The 16252-nt window shown below is 49.8% G+C and overlaps 2 protein-coding genes across 16 annotated transcripts in view; one reads left to right on the forward strand and one right to left on the reverse strand.

The window, feature by feature from the left end:
- Positions 1 to 852: 852 nt before the first annotated feature.
- Pdrg1 (p53 and DNA damage regulated 1) lies at positions 853 to 7217 on the forward strand. Its single transcript, XM_003476624.5, has 5 exons — positions 853 to 1062; positions 2741 to 2816; positions 4015 to 4089; positions 5702 to 5782; positions 6379 to 7217. The coding sequence occupies exons 1-5, from the start codon at positions 976 to 978 to the stop codon at positions 6459 to 6461; spliced, it is 402 nt and encodes a 133-aa protein (XP_003476672.1). The 5' UTR covers positions 853 to 975; the 3' UTR covers positions 6462 to 7217.
- A 600-nt stretch (positions 7218 to 7817) lies between these two features.
- Positions 7818 to 16252, reverse strand: part of Ttll9 (tubulin tyrosine ligase like 9) — a 50143-nt gene continuing 41708 nt past the window's right edge. For 11 of the 15 annotated variants that reach the window (XM_063248550.1, XM_063248549.1, XM_063248544.1 and 8 more), the window contains 2 exons: positions 14452 to 14565; positions 12924 to 13428 (listed from right to left, as the gene is read on the reverse strand). In XM_063248550.1, the coding sequence (XP_063104620.1) occupies positions 13191 to 13428; positions 14452 to 14565 (352 nt within the window). In that variant the 3' untranslated portion in view covers positions 12924 to 13190. Of the gene's footprint in view, positions 8948 to 12923; positions 13429 to 14451; positions 14566 to 15006; positions 15976 to 16252 lie in introns of those variants that run through there. The other 4 variants (XM_003476334.5, XM_023560234.2, XR_010047428.1 and 1 more) reach the window with 3 other exon arrangements.

Genomic DNA, 16252 nt, shown 5'->3' on the forward strand with positions numbered 1-16252 from the left:
TGGGGGGGTATATAAAGAAGATTAAAAAGCCAGAATGAGGGAGACAGGAATCAGGGTCCTCACCTCCCTCCGAGCCTCAGGTGAGCTTGGTGTTTGCAGCTAGACAATAAAGGTTGGCACAAACATCTCTAGGGGACCCTCTGCTTCCATGGCACCACTGCTGCTGGCTGCCTCTTCTGGGAAGGCCGCTGGGATCCTATGGCCCCCACTGAGGCATGACCCAGCTTTTGCAGGGCTGTGTTCCTGAGTTGGCACTCGATGCTCACTGCCCAGTTCTCCAGTTCTTTGTTTGGGTCAAGACCAACTACTCTGGACATTGGGCTTAACAAAAGGGCTTAAAGAGCACTGTGGTTAAGCAAAATTTAAATGGTCACTGCTTCCTTTCCATCCTGCGGGGACACATAGGGGAATTTTTATCCCTCTATTAAGAGACAGGAAACTGCAGATGTTAGAGGTTAGATATAAGTCACATTTCCACATGCGCTTTCTTGGTGTTCATTAAACAGGGGGGGAATGATTTCTACATCTCCAAACCTTTTATTACTCCCTTTCGTAGTATATAATTATATAATTGTTTGTCATTCATTGCCGACGTTTCCCACTAAGATGACGTTCCAATGGGGTAATAGTTTTGCTTTTCTCACTCCTCTTCCTCAGCACTGTAAACTGCCCTGTACATAATAGATTCCCAAAAGTATGTGAAGGGAGGGAGGGGTATGAGGCAGCGCCTCCGACTGTGCTCTTTCTTGCCTGCAGGGGGCTCTCCAACCCAACCCCATCGCCAGGCCCCGCCTCTGGCGTCCCGCTGACGCGCGTACGTAACAGCTTGCGCGCCTTCCTTCTATCATTGCGCAAGTGCGCCGGAAACCCTGTAAGTGCCGCGCGTGCGCAAAGAGAGTCAGCTCGGAACTCGGCCGGATCTTGAGCGCATCTTGAACTGAGCAAAGTGCTATCCGCGACTCCGGCTGCGGGACTATGCTGTCGCCGGAGGCAGAGCGGGTGCTGCAGTACCTTGTTGAGGTGGAGGAGCTCGCCGAGGAGGTGCTGGCGGACAAGCGGCAGGTGGGATGCCCTTTGTGGCGCTGGGGTCGCAGTGAATTGATCAGGCTGGCGCCCTGACGGCCGCGGACGACCTACGGGGCGGTTTCAAATAACGTGTGTCAAATGCTTGTCTCGACGTGGTGCCTTCGGCTGGTCCTAAGTGAACGCTTGCTCCGTGCTGGGCATTCGCTTGTCTTTGCTGCCCCTTCCGGATTCTGACCCATAGTCGCCTTAGGCGGTTTCCTTAAGCCCCCGTTTCATAATGTAGTTGTGGACTCCATCATTGATCTGTGTGCTCCGGCGTTACCAAGGGCATGAGGAAGCCAGAGGAACGGAGAAGAAGTTAATTAGGGGCCGCGATCCTGTAAGGCCATTCAGATGCACAGAGGGAGTGTCTCTGATTGTGTCTTGGAAGGGAGTTGGGGCAGGGGTGATATTGTTGGATCTAGGTTATAAAAAGGTCCTTCTGGCTGCCGCGTGGAGTACAGAATACAGGAGGCCAGGGTCGAAGCAAGGAGACCAGCAAAGAGTCATTGCCATAATCCAGACTCGAGATGCATTTAGACCAGATGGTGGTGATGGAGTCCGTCAGTGGTCAGAAATATACCTTGAAGATGGACTCAGTAGGCTGTGATGAAGGTTAAATAAATAGCTGGGGGAGCTAGAGGAGGCAGGCATGGTTCATGACTCCCTCTTATCTCCAGTGAGAAGGCTTGGGTGGTTGGTCAGGCAGTCACTGAGAAGGGGAAGGAGAGAGGAAGCCTGCCAATTAACACTTGTCGGAATGAGACTGATAAATTCGTATCAGTTCTTACCAGTCAAGTACCTGTGTGTATGTCAGGTACTGTTAGCTCATCAAGGCACGAGGTATGTGTCCCAGGACTCAAACCTGGATGTGGAAACCCCAGAAGCGCTCTCACCCTCAGAAGCAGAAATTGGCGCCGCCTCTTGACTTCCAGAGTAGCTGTTGTAGCAGTGTCTCTACTGCTGCTGCTCCAATCTAGTATTACTGGTGGGTTTGTTGTTTTTGAGATAGAGTCTTGTTGTGTAGTCCACGCTGGCCTTGAACTCACTGTGCAGTCCATGCAGGCCTCAAATTTGTGGCAATCCTCCTGCATCAGCCTCCCAAATATTGGGATTATAGGTGTGCCCCACTATGCTCACCTGTTTTTGGGTTTCTTAAATTGGGTCAGAATTAGCTGGAAAAGCTTGTCTGAAAATAGAGCTTCTTAGGTCTGGGAAATCACAGTGTCTTAGAGGAAAAGGTTTCACTCCCTGGTGATTCTCAAGTTTGAATGGATAATGCAGAGTTACCTACTTAGCAAACATTTTCTCAGCACCTTCTTAGAACCAGATCTCTCTATAAAGTGTTGTCTTTAAGAACCTGGAGCGGGGTATGGTGGCACACATCTGTAATCCCAGCACTTGGAGGCTGAAGCAGGAGAATCATTGCAAATTTGAGACCAGCCTGGGCTACAAAGTGAGGTCAAGACCAGCCTGAACTGCTTAGCAAGAGCTGTCTCAAAGAGACAACAAACAAAAAACAGACAAACACCTGGAAGCTTAGTGGGAGGAGAAACACATTCACACATCATCAGTCCATTTTAGGAAGTAACCCAGGAGTGGTGTGTGCTCAGCCTCTTGTCTGTGATGGGTTGGGGCACCGAGTAGCTGAGTTTCCCTCTGCTCCTGTTTTCAGATTGTGGACCTTGACACCAAAAGGAATCAGAACCGAGAGGGCCTGAGGGCCCTGCAGAAGGACCTCAGCCTCTCTGGTAAGTTGGGACTTCCTTACTGCAGCCCTAGAAAACTGTTCAGTCTTCCTTTGAAGGCCTTTCTTGTCCCTGGTAGAGACGGGGCAGGGGACCACAGATGTGTTACTCAACCTTGTGAGAAACAAATATTATGAGAAGAGAGAGCAAATGTTGCAGATCTGACACAAAGAGTGTAGCTCCGGAATTTAGCTGCTTACGTCAAGTCAGTGACTGCTGTTAGCTCCTGGCTCATTAGTGATGGAAAACCTTTGAGAGTGTGGGGAGGGGGTGTAAAAATGACAGTTCTTACTTGTTGCTCTGCAGACAAGGAAAACAACATAAAAATCACTGAAAATTGAGATCACTGAAAATTGAGATGTAGCAAATGATGGAACTGGACTGGAATGAGGGAATGCGTCTTGAGATGAACCAAATGGCTGTGGCATAAGTAGAGGGCAAGGAGGGGCCTGAATTCAGCCTGGAGAGGTGGGCAGTAACCAGATCATAATCATGAGCCTCGAAGGCCACAGGAAGACTTGTTTTATTTAAAGTGCAAAGGGATGTGCAAAACCTCTCCATGTAACATCCAGGGCCGTCCTGCGAGATTCCGTGTAACCCAGCACCCCCTGGACTCTTACCTATCCTCTGTCCCCTCACTCATCGAATCAAACTTTGTTGTTCCTGAAACCCAAGTGTATGATAGATCCTTGCTGTTCCCACTTCCTCTGCCTGGTTCCCCCTCTTCCCCAGGTACACCCACACTTTCTTCAGGTCTTTGCCTGATGTCTCACCGTCAGTGAAGCCCGAACCACTAGGTGTAAGTAACAAGTCCCTCTCCTACTCTAGCATTCTCCGTCCCTCTTACCTTGCTTTATTTTTCACTATCAGAGTCTGACAAATCTTTGCTTACTCTCTATCTTCCACTGTAACATGACCTCCATAAGAGCAGGAACTCTGTTTTATTCTCTTGTGTTCTCAGCATCTACAATGCCCAGTAGTAAGTCAGTGCTCAAAAAATACTTGTTGGAGAGTAGGCATGATGGTGCACACCTGTAATCCCAGTATTTGGGAGGTGAGGCAGGAAGATCACCGTGAGTTCTGGGCCAAACTCGGCTACATAGTGAACTCAAAGCCGGCCTGATCTACAGTGATAGCCTGTCTCCAAAAAAAAAAAAAAAAAAAAAGTACTCGTTGAAGAAATTTTCATTTACCATTTCAGAAGATGTGATGGTTTGCTTCGGGAGTATGTTTATCAAGATGCCTCACTCTCAGACGAAGGAAATGATTGAGAAAGGTAATGCTGCCTGGGCTGCTCAGGGGTCTGTCCACTTTTCCCACTCCCTGGGCTTAACCCAGAACTGAGGTTCACACTTTGGCCAGTTTGCTGGAAGACGGAAACCCGGTGTTACAGGATTCATGCTGACAGGAGTTTTCATCCCTGCTCTGCCAGTCGGTCCCTTCCTCATCTGTAAAAGGGAACGCATCTACATAATACAGTTGTAAAGCTGAGCTAAGAGTGCATGTGTCCATCAGAGTCCTTGGCTATCACTGCAGAATGAGTTGGTTACAAATAACAGAAAATCCAACAAATTGAGGCTTAAGGAAATATGGTTCTATTTTTCTCATGAAAAAATTCGCCCAGAGGACTAGCATAGCTGTCCAGCTGTGGCGCCTTGGCCTGCTGTCATGGTCGTTGTGCCTCCATTGCAGCATTACAGGCTTTTGGTCCATGAGCCAGGATGAAGAGAAGGCAAAAAGCTTCCTCCCATCATGGACTTGCCTTCTTTGGGGATTAAGGTCATTCTCCCCAATGACAGAACTTTCTGTCAGCATCTCATTGGCCACAGCTACCGATCACTGCAAGGGAGCCTGGACAAGTGAGCTTTTATTTCAACCCTGCAGTAGAGACTGGGTTGAAAATGGAGATTTGGGGAGAGCAGACCTGTAGGGGAGTGAAGGTGAACCTTTTAGAGCCTCCGGTAATAACAAACAGCTAGCTGGGTACATGTACTATAGGTTATACCTATAGTATACCACAGCCTGGGGACCCAAAGTTACCTAAATCTCTAAAGCATGAGATTATGAAGCTCTTCGGGGAAGCATCATAAGGGTTCAGGATCTGGTGCTGGGCTCTGCTGGCCCATAAATGTGACCTAGTCCTTGTACCTAGAGGGTTTCTGGGACATCTTCAGGGTTCTGAGCACCAGGCTAAATGATTTCGTGGGTTCTCAGGGATTGACACAGACTAGGCAAGCTCACAAGGCACTGCTTATTTCCAAAGAAAAGTGGAGCCGTCACCCAGGGCCCAAAGCTTGGCCAGTCAGGGCTTTAATCAGAAAGGATGAAAGCCCACGGGAAGGCAGACTAGCCAGGCGGTCTCTGAGGGCAGATGGAATGTCACTCACAGCAGTCAGCGGGTCACCATGCTGTGTCATCATGCCCTTCCTCTGAGGTGCATCCTGTTTGGGTGACCTTTTCTGTTTACTGGGTTAATTAGGTTGAACTGGAACATTTAGGCTCACTCACTGATTATCTGAAGTCACCTTTCCACAGTGGTGAATTTCTAAAAACTCCATGCCTTGGTGGACTTGTGTTTGTAAGATTCCTCGGCCATCCCCAGGTCACTTGGTCCTTACTCTGCTCTCACAGTTGACTTTTGTGGAATTTCACTGTGGGAAGTGGCCGAGAGCTCTGATGCTGCCGCCCTATGCACTGGCCACCCCAGCAGACTGTATGTGAGCCGGGAGTGAAGATGGGCTAGGCCAGCTGAGTGGGCTGGGCAGGTTATGTCCCTCTGGCCTTTAGTCCCTGGCTCCTAAGGGGATCGGGGAGGCTGGTGTCCCCTCTGCCTGGGTCCCTGTCTCTGAAGTACAGTCTTGTTCTCTATTTGCCTGCCTCATCTTCAGATCAGGACCACCTGGATAAAGAAATAGACAAACTTCGGAAACAACTTAAAGTGAAAGTCAACCGCCTCTTTGAGGCTCAAGGTATTGACCTGGGGGAACTGGGAGTCAGGAGGGCAAAGAACTGATAATACCTACTCAGAAGGACAAGAGTGGGAAGCCCCCGGGAGGTGGGCTGCGGCCAGGGCCATGTGTGTGGTGTGTGGCATTGGTTAGGCATCGGGCAATGGTTATCTGTATGTAGCTGCCCAGGGGTGGGATGGACAGGGAGGCATGAGGGTTTTACCCGTGGTGCAGCTGCTTTTTTAGGTACTAGGCTTGGAGTGATCTCAGATTTGCATGCTAGGCTAGCTTTAACAGGACTCTTAGCAGGCATCACTCAGGGGCCAACAGTAGAGGTGAAATTCTGGGTAAACCCAAGCTCTCCAGATAGATCACAGGTCTGACAAAAATCTAGCTGTCTCTGAAGAGCAGCCCTGACTTTGCAGTTATCCATGATCCGAGAGAGAGTTACAAGTATCAGTGTGTGCCAGGTCTGAGACCTGCTCCCATCAGACCTTGGGGCAGGCTCGGCCGTGTTAACATGGTGCTAGCCTCTTTGCCAGGGCCTGATTCCAGAGCCAGCAGTAGGCGGGGCAGTGGGAGGCCAGGCCTGTTCATGTGTTGTCTTCTCCCTGCAGGCAAGCCGGAGCTGAAGGGCTTTAACTTGAAGCCACTCAGTCAGGATGAGCTTAAAGCTCTCAAGGTCATCTTGAAAGGATGAGACTCAAATACCAAGAGGGGGACCTACGACCACCATCTCCCCTGTGATCATGGAGGACACAGTACCTCTGGCCTTGAAACCTGCAAGGACAGGATTGGCCCTACAAGGGCATAGGCATCAGGAATCTGATGTGGCTCCTGCACAAAGCTTCTGTTACAGTTCTTGGCTGCTCTGTGGTAGCAGGGACTCTTTAGCCTGTCCCTGTGTGTTGTGCCTGACCACTGGGGCTCGGTGGACACAAGACTCATTGACAGGGCCTGGCAGCCAGCAGTAGGTGTGGATGTGAGGATGACTGCAGCAGGCTCTTCTCAACATTGGCCTGCTGTCCAGATGGGCCCCGGGCAAGGGCACAGGATGGAGATGGGTAGAGCAGGACCTCCAGCTAGCATTCTTCATGACAGAGCGGCGGTTCAGGGCAGCGAGTGGTGGAGTGGACTAGAGCAGGGCACAGGCAGGTGGCCTCTGCAGGGAGCTCCGACTGGGTGCTCTGTGTTCACACAGCCGTCTGGGGGAAGACACATTGACCCCCTGCCTCCAGCTCTGGCCTTGCTCCTGCTGCCTACCAGGCCATGACTGCTCTGGGGTCGGGAGCCCCTTGCTGAGGTGGCCCTGGGAGGAGGTCGAGAGGGTTATGCACCTGCTGCTCTGTGGCGTCCTCTCCTGCTTCCTGGTCTGAGATCCTGGTGTTTGTACTGTAGTGACAGAGCTGTCTTTATGCTTTTTGAGGGCTCAGTAAATGTTACTTAAATGAGGAAATAGCCTTTCGTCTTTTTCTGAGGGAATAGCACTTTTGGGTGTCACTTGTAAAGGGGTCGAACTCACAACTGCACACTTGTAAGGCAGGCGCTTATGCCGCTGAGCTAAACCCCCAACCCCTGGACCTGCAGTATCTCATCTTGAGTTTTGTAGTAATTCCTGTGTGCTTCTTGTGAAGACCCTAAGAACCAGGGAGGGATGGTACCAGCTATGTGTCCTGCCACGTTGAGGAAATCTGAGCTCCAGAGTGGGCTGCTGCCCAGCCTCGATCAGAGGCCAGCAGCTCCTGGAAGACTGAGGTGAACAAGCTCCAGGACGCAGGTGAGAAAGGCAAGGACAGAACAGGTGTCTGATGTGCTTATCTGTGACACTGCATGGGTCCCCCGGACAGAAAGAGCAGAGTTGGGGCATGAAGGTGAAGAGGAAGATTTTGAACTTTGAACAGTCTTGCATATTTTAAAATACAAATTTAAAAAGTAGGGATTTGCAGAATCCCTGGTGGATGCTATCTAGTATGGTTGTCTGAGTTACGGTTTCTCTTTTGAAATATGTCTTGACTTTTTTTTTCCTAGTATAGAAAACTGAACCCTTTACACCGGCTAAGTCCTTGGTCCTTTTTATTTATTTATTTAGAGACAGGGTCCCACTAAGTTGCCCAAACCTGGGCTGGAACGTGCAGTCCTCCTGCCTCGGTCTCCCAGAGTGCTGGGATCACTGGTGTGCACCGCCACACCTGGTTCAGTGCTTTCTCCTGGCAGTGGAGCTGGGCAGGTTCCACACAGGGATGGAGGGAAAGCCCTGTGCTCTGGAGGTGTAGGGTCCAGAGTAGCTCCACTCCTGGCTTTCTGAGGCCTGCTCGTTCACTTCTTGGATTTGCCAGTATTGTATCCAAAAGCTCCATGGCTTTAACCTAGACAGTCAGGTTCTGCCATTTGAAGCCAGAACTGCCAGAGCAGGGCGTGGTAGTGGGAACTGCCTGGCAGTAGTGGGAGACATCTAGCTGACAGTGAAAAATGCGTTTTTGTGAGACTCTATCTGAACAGCTCTACCTTCCCAGTCCTTCCTTGTCCACCTGAGAAAGGGGCATTCTGGCTCACTGGTTTTCAGACAGGGCCCAGCGGAGGCCATGGGTTCTCTGATGTAAGATTAGGGCTTTGCAGAGGAGATTTGTTCAGGGCTTAGCACTTCTCCAAACTTCCAGTAAACAATCTTAATAACTGCTTGCTTTGAGCTCACAGACAAGTTCCCTAGTTGTAGGGACCCTTTCAGCTGACCCGAGACATCAAGATGCCAAAGCCAGGAGGACTGGGCTAATGCCAACAGCATTGAGCCAGGCCTGATGCCCACTGACTCCAAGCAAGGCCTGAGCTTGTTTATTAGATGTGCTCTTTCCAGGGTAGCAGAATTGCCTTCTTTGGGCTCAGTCACCAAGCTGATGCAGGCCCAGGGATTGGCTGTCTCCTGGTGCAGTGATGCCCAGGGGCAGGGTGGGTGGATGTAGGGGCTCAGTCCAAGCAGCAAGCAGCCTGTGCTTAGCCAGCAAAGCTGCTGCCAGGCTGAAAGGAGGGAGAGGAATTCAGTGAAGCGGCTGGCAGGAATCCGGTAGGGAGAGGCCAGGGTGGACTTCCCAAAGCCTCTTTCCTCTGCGCTGGGTTAACTAGAAGCTTTCTTCTGGGCTTGAAGGGAGCGAAACAGCTGCTGCAGCTGGCTTTTCCGATCATTGACACAACCTGGAAGAGAAATAAGGTGTTGGCCAGGACGATGAAGGAAGGAAGATTGTATCCTGGCTCCACTTCTGAAGTGCCCTGGTGCTCAGCGGGTCATTTTCTCCCTAAGCATTGGTTTTCTCAGTCAGGATAAGCAAGCACTTTGTGCAGCGGACAGAGGATTCATCAGGAAAGCTGGCATCAGCTGGGGCTCACCTGAGCTGGTCTGCGTCAGGTGCTGGACTTGGGAATCCTCACCCTCATGGGAACAATGTGCCGGGGAGACAGCAGGCTTGACGCAGAACTCGGTCTTGGACCCAGGCTATCTGGTAGCAGAGCCACACTCCCAGTCCCCATATTGTACTCCACCCCGCATCTTTTCCTTCTGATTTTGCTCAGTGAAATTATTAAAGCTAGCACAGTACCTGACACCGTTAGGTTTCTTCCCTTTCCCAGCTCCTGTTCCAGACTCAGCTGACTGAGAGAGAAGCTTTCCCATGCCCCTGGCATACATGTATGTCCCAGGCAGCCATGCCCAGTGACCTGCTGAGGTACCATCTCTCCCAGCATGGTCACAGGGCAGCCATCTTCTTGCTGTCAGAGCTGGGCCTCAAGGCCACTCCACAGCATTTAATCTTGTGGTGAGCATGTTGATGGCATCTGTACATGCAGCCACAAACACTGACCTGAAGGTACCTGCCATCTCGCTTAGCACCCTAAAGCCCTGAGCCTGCCTCAGGCACTGACTGAGCTGAAGGCCCACTGTGTGTGTCCTCAGGGTTCTTCAAAGTGAGTTCCATGGCACCCTAGCTTATACTATATTTGCTCATTCATAATGCCAATTCTTCAGGACTAAAGCAAACCCCCTCTTGGAGTTCTAGACACATCTCTAAGTTATCTGAGTTTTTCACCCAGAGGACCCTGAACACATCCCAGGTCAGTCCTCAATCATCAATACCACCCCCAAACCCAAAGCAGTTCCCTCCAGTATTTACCACCATCCACTGAAACATCTGACTAGGAACTTGAGAATACTTCCAGAAACTTCTGAAGTAGTATCTATCTACCTGGGCTGTGTATTTGAGTCACTGGGCACTTTAAAAAATACTGATGCCCACGCCTGGCATGATACTGCATGCCTGTCATCTCAGCGCTCTGGGAGGCTGAGGATCTCACGTGCAGCCCCAGCCTGGGTAAGGGAGTGAGCTGGTGAAACTCCCCTCAAACTGTGTAAAATAAGGGCTGGCGATGTAGCTCAGCACAAGGACCCCGAGTTCAATCCCCAGTACTGCAGAAAAACCAAACATACCAAGACCAAACTACATGTAGGTCTCTAGTACATGTCAGTTCTTTTTTAAAAGCTCCTAAGTGATTCCAGTATGCAACTGAGTGTTCTCTATCTGGGCCATTTAAATGTGAACCCAAGAACCAGCAGCCTCCATATTGGGAGGGGATTGTCCACAGGCTCGGCTGCAACAGTGCTCCCTTCCTCTGCGCACAGCTGTGCAGGGTGGATTGGCCATTGTCTCCAAGAGGTGAGTTCTGTTTCCTTTCCCTGTGACTCTGGGCTGACCAAGCTAATTGCTTTGAGCAGTGAAATATAGCAGAATGATGCTGGGATTCGGAGCCTCAGTCTCAAGAGGCTTTGCCATGTCTTTTGGAACCCTGGGCTCACCGCGCCAGGAAGCCAAGGCTAGACTTCGCAGCCAGTGCCCACGGGGAAGAGGCCTGGCTGATATCCTGCATCAGTTCCCTAGTGAGGAGAGGAGAGTGAGGCTCCCCAAGGCTGAGTATCAGTGACGCTGCCAGCAGTCTGTGCCTGTGAGTGACCAGAAGAGACAGGAAGACTCTTTAGCAAACAAAACAGCTGTTTTAAGCTGCTGAGTCTGAGGAGGGTGCCGGCAGTAGTTAACAGAGCATTGCCTGGAGCTTGTCAAACAGGCACATCGCAGGCTTCATGAGTTCTCCACATGACTGTGAGCATTAAACCTGGAGAAGCATCATGTTATCCACCAAAACCAGATGTCGCAGACCTGGAGATCTGCTGTGGAAAGCACATCACAAAACCTTTTCCTTTGTCTTGCTCCAGGCACACTACCTGACACTCCAAGCTTTTTTGCCAGTGAGATGGTGGTGGGGTGGTGGGTGGTATCCTTCCCTCTTTGAATGAAAAATCAGAGCCTTGAAGAGAAGGCATTGGCTTGGGCATTTCTGTTTCTTCCTCCCTGGGATAAGGACACAGTGTCTGGAACTGGAGCAGATATCTTGCAACCATGATCATCGAGCCAACCTACTGAGTTTGGCAGAATAGGGAGGACCTGGGTTCCTGGGGCATTGTGAAACTTGTCAGCCTATGTGGCCTGCCTAAGACTTCCTGTGAAATAATCAGCCCCTCTCTACTTAACTATTAGATGGTGTTTCAGGTACATGAAGCCAAATCCAGGCCTAAATCACCCCAATCCCTGACAAACATAAAATTTCTTTTTTATCATCAAAGAAAAAAGTCACCACAAAGTACAACTAAAAAAGCAAATGACAAACCCAGGAAAATAGTCACAGTATGTTTAACAGAGGGATGATATCTTTAGCATATTAATATTTAAGACTTTGATAAATTTAGAAAACTAAGCAATCCCTAGAAAAATAGATTGGATAGTTTACAAAAGGAGAAATGGTTAAAAATCTGAAACCTCAGCAGGAATGCACATGGACAATAAGAAGTCAGCATTTTTCACCTATCAGTTTGGCACAGATTTTCCTTTTTTTTTAAATTAAAAACTGGCAAATTAGAGTAGTGTTTCTGGAAAGTGGTTTGGTTGTAGTCATTCCAACCCTTTAATCTAGTAATTATGCTTCTAGGAATCTGTCCTAGCAAAATAGCCAGAATTTCAGTTAGAGTTTTATGGGAAGGGGTGCTCATCGTGGTATTATTTATGAAAGTAAAATATAGAATTGTGTCAACTGGCCAATTATAAGAAAGCGGTTTGGTAAATGTTAGCATATATGCAAACTAGAATGTTTTGCTGCATATGGTAACTTTGTTCTTTGTTGGAGACCACCAGGAAGCTGCTCTGAGCAGGATTTAAATTTTACTAATTGGCTTTCTCTGTTTATCTGTGAGTCTGGCCTAGGCCTAGGCCCCTTGTAAGTGAACCTCAATTGAATCACTGGTCCTGGCTGAGGCCTGTTGGCCTGTGAGGCCAGAGATACCAGATACCACAAAGGGCAAGGTAAGGCCACGGCTGAAGACACCTGGGTTCCAACACTAATTAAGTCAATAGAGCCTGCAGATGCAGGCATCCCACTCCGGCAGTCTCCATCCTACTGTAAATGTTATCTTGGAGATAAGATGGGTCTCCTAAATTGGCTTAATTTACTACTTGGAGAAGTCTTCCAAGGCCGTGCTCATTTCCTGTGCTTTCCTCAGTTTCCCTGCCTTGTGTCCTTGGTCCTAATAAAAGTGGGCTGATCCAGAGAACTCTGTCTTAGCCCTCAGGGTCTCAAACTCAACTGACGGGTTTTGACCCTCCCGGAGTTCTAAAAAAAATCATACAATTTGTCCCTTTTTATTTAACCTCTGCTGTACACTCGTTTGGAGGATTGAAGACCTAGGTCAGGACCCGACAGTTCTTAATTCTGCTAAGAAGCAGGAGAGTTTAGCTGGCAACATTCAGGGTTTGGGGGAAACTGGAGTCTGAGTCCTCATCCCTTATGACCGAGACCTCAGCAATCTAGGTTACCTCCAGAGACCATCTCCTCATCTGTCCAGCGAGCACAAAAGCTGCCTAAAGGTGAAATGAGTTAATGTGTATAAAACGTTTGGTTCAGACCTGGCTAAACCGTGCTTCCAAATGGGAGGTTCTTAATATACTTGGATGGAAAAATGGGACTCAAAACTCCAGCCCAGTGCCAATTTTAGAAAAGAAAAACGATGAATATATGCATTTCTTAAAAAACTGGAAGGAAACACGCCAGATTGTTAAAGATGGTCACGTCTGGATGTTTTTAAAAATTTCCTTCTTTAGTTTTCAAATATTCTACAATGAGTAATTTTTACAATCAGGGAAATTTTTCACTTTTTAGAAACCAACTTAGAAGTCAAGCCTTGAGGACCTTCCTGTCTGTTAATAATATGGAGTGGATGTTTTGGATTGTTTTTCCACCAAAGTCTTTTGAAACCACCTCCTGACAAGTTAATAATAGGGTCTGTGTGTGCCAGGCATACATGGAAACTTCCGTCTCCATTTGACAGATGAAGCACAGAGATTCAGTCCTTGCCCAAGATCACACAGCTGCTAAGTTGCAGATTGAATTCAATCACAGTGTAATGCCAGATGCCTCCTGCACCACCTGGCGCCTCCTCCCACCTGGCCTGCATACCCAGGTGTGTGTTGGTCACAAAGTTTCCCATCCCCGGCAGGTCAGGAGCCCCTTCCTCTCTGCTCACGGGACCATCATTCCACATGAGGTCGAAGCCTCCGACTCGTTTTTCCTTTCCTGTGAGCCTGGACCAACAAGAGACACAGGGTTAAGGAAGGTGCAGCTGGTGGGGCCAGAGCGCCCCAGAACTGTACTGGCACGTGTCTGCCACCGCCCCACCATTCACAGGCCGTATCCTGGTGACCATGCCGGTTTCTGAGGCCTCCACACTTGCCGTGTAACGTGCCCCTGATTTGTGATTTCTCTCTGTGTCCCCAAAAGACACTGAGAAGGTAGCACTAGGTCTGTTGTGACCTTTACTGTGTCCTCAATGTGTGGCACAGGTCTGGCCACAGCAGAGACCTGAACACTTAATAAACATCCATTTCACCGTTCAGTCCAAGAGTTTTTCCCTTAAGAACCCTTCTCCCTCCATCACCCCCAGGATGGGATTGACACTATCCCGGGGGAGGTGGCCATGAGACCTAGAGTCATAATGCCTGGTCTGGGAATCGGTATGTGACTCAACCCCCAGCAATGAGAATTAGCCCTCCAGCTTTTGCTGAAATAATTGGAAAAAATCTCACTTAGAAGAAAAGAGCGAGGAGGGGAGTGAGGGAGAGGACGACGGACACACTTGGTGTGGAGGGACATGAGTGTGTGAGAGCAGATACGTACCAGGTAAAAAAGCAGGGAGAGAGAAAACAGACCTACCAGTCAACACCAAATATCTGGGTTTTCCCAGCCCTGCAGCCAGCACCTATTTTTTTCAATTATGTACACATTGTTAGAACCAGGTACTTACCATGAGCGAGGCACTTTGAGGGTAGTCATGCTTTCTATTTACTAATGAGGAAACTGAGGCTCAGAGATAAAGTGATTGGTTCCCAGGACCCACAGTCTGGAAGTTTTGGGTAAATCCTGCCTGAAAAACTATAGAGGGCCACAGTGCCGTGGAAAGGTCAAATCTAGGCCAAGAGACAATCTTATGTAAGCACCTCAGTTTCCTCAGATGTAATGGTCAAGCAGGCCAGGTCTCCCCCTGGCTCCTCTCTCTTGGTGAAGGCCCCACTGCTGTAGACAGAGCTTGTGGCCAAGGCTGCCCTCACCTGGCTTCCATGTCCACCACGTGCAATGTGTCCTCCAGCAGGCAGGTCTTGAGCTCGTAGTCCTCCTGGCTGCTGGCTGTCAGTGAGGGGGAAGCATTGACCTCCAGGAGCCACCTGGGACCGAGGGAGGGACAGCCTGAGTGCCAATTGGTTCCAGGAGCCACTGGGATGTCAGTGAAGTAGGCAGGTGCTTGGGTCCCAACCCCAGGCCAAGCAGGGCTGCTCCCTCCATCTGTCCTCCCTGGAGAAAGGCTGCCAAAGCGGGGAAGCTGGCAGGGGCGAGGGTGATGATGGGGGCCTCCTGTTGGTGTGTTTGCCTTCTTCTGATACACATGAGCACGAGCGAATCCTACTTTCCCTAGCTTTCCTAGTGTGTCTGTGGCTGGGCGCTCGCCTGTGCTCTCAGGGCTGGGACATGCTGGTGGGTGGGGAACTGTGCTGAGCTGAGCTGAGAAGGGCCTCTGAGTCTGAAAGGGTATTTCTGGGACAGTGTCAGCCTGTGGACTGTGAACCCAGAATTTCAGGATCCTCTGATTTTTCCAGAAACCCCCCAAGTCCCGGGTTTTATGTAAAAATTTCCCAAATTTTAGAGTCTGTCCATAAATTTAAACAACATTCTAAAGCCCAAAATCGGCTACATCTGCTGGCCAAGGCTCTCCAGTGTGCAACCTCTCGTTTTGTACAACCCACCATTTTAGACCGGAAGCTGGGGCGCAGAGGGAAAGGCTCCCCAGCAGTCAGTGGGGGACCAGGGGCACCCTTTTCATTCTCCTTCACCTTCATCCAGGAATTTCTCCCTGCAGTGTGTACCCTAATGTCACTGCCACATCATGCTGCAAAGAGGAGAGGCTCATTGGTGCTGCAACCAGTGGCTGACTTAGGTCTTGCTCTTGGCCCACTATGCCTGGTTAGAAAAGCCCCTCAGCACCGACAAGGTGACCTTGGTAGGGGAGACATCTCTACATCCAGCAGTGTTGTGGGGGAGCAGCTCAGCTTGGGTCTGCATAGCCTGGGCCTGGCCTGGCCTGCCCTTGACCTGACACTGACCTTATGCTCCTGGAACAACACATGAGCTTCCCTGTCCTGTTGTGTCACGCGAGCTGTTACTGCAGTCTCTGCCAGCTCCTCCCCCTCCATGGGCACTGTGGCCTTGCACCACATTCCTGGCATGGACACTGGGACCATATTCCCTTACGCAGCACTTCTCCTCTGCACCCAGGACTTGCAGAGGGAAGCAGCTCACTGGGTGCAAGGGGAGCATTTCTGCCTCAGCCAAGCAGGAAAGACCTCCTAGAGACAGGCTCGGTGGCCACAGATGATTACCTTTCATTCCTCCTCACTGAGAGGTACAAGCACTGTTACGGCTTGTGTCTAGATGTCCTCCCAAAGCCTCAGGCAGTCATAGGTGGGGGCTTTTTCAGAGGTGGCTGGATCTAGAGTGTATGATGGTGAAGTCTGTTCATGGGACAATGCCGAGTTCAAGGGCACTAGGAGTAGGGTACAAGTGCTACCCGCCTAAGTAGTCTGGATAAGGTAAAAGAGGCAGAAAGATGCTGTTAAGGTCCCTTGTTGCTTTTGCGGCCTTCTGCCCACCGTGAACTGTTGCTCCTCCACCATGTGCCACCCTGCCTTGGAGCCGGCTGATGATTGAAACTTCCATAAACTGTAAGCCAAATAAATCTTTCCTCCTTTAATTTTGGGTGGGTATTTTGTCTCAGCAACAAAAAAGGAACTAAGACAAGCACACTGGTCAACCTCATTCTACAGCTGGGCAAACTGACACACAGGAAAAACAAGTGTG

This window comes from Cavia porcellus, unplaced genomic scaffold, assembly GCF_034190915.1.
Source record: "Cavia porcellus strain 051 isolate PalLab524CR breed Dunkin Hartley unplaced genomic scaffold, mCavPor4.1 scaffold_5, whole genome shotgun sequence".
NCBI lineage: Eukaryota > Metazoa > Chordata > Mammalia > Rodentia > Caviidae > Cavia > Cavia porcellus.

What these genes read in the sequence shown, in the direction of transcription:
- Pdrg1 (XM_003476624.5), top strand. Translation starts at nt 976, where the DNA reads ATGCTGTCGCCGGAGGCAGAGCGGGTGCTGCAGTACCTTGTTGAGGTG. An exon ending in TGCTGGCGGACAAGCGGCAG is followed by an intron (nt 1,063 to 2,740) that starts GTGGGATGCCCT and finishes TCCTGTTTTCAG; the next exon opens with ATTGTGGACCTTGACACCAA. An exon ending in GAAGGACCTCAGCCTCTCTG is followed by an intron (nt 2,817 to 4,014) that starts GTAAGTTGGGAC and finishes TTACCATTTCAG; the next exon opens with AAGATGTGATGGTTTGCTTC.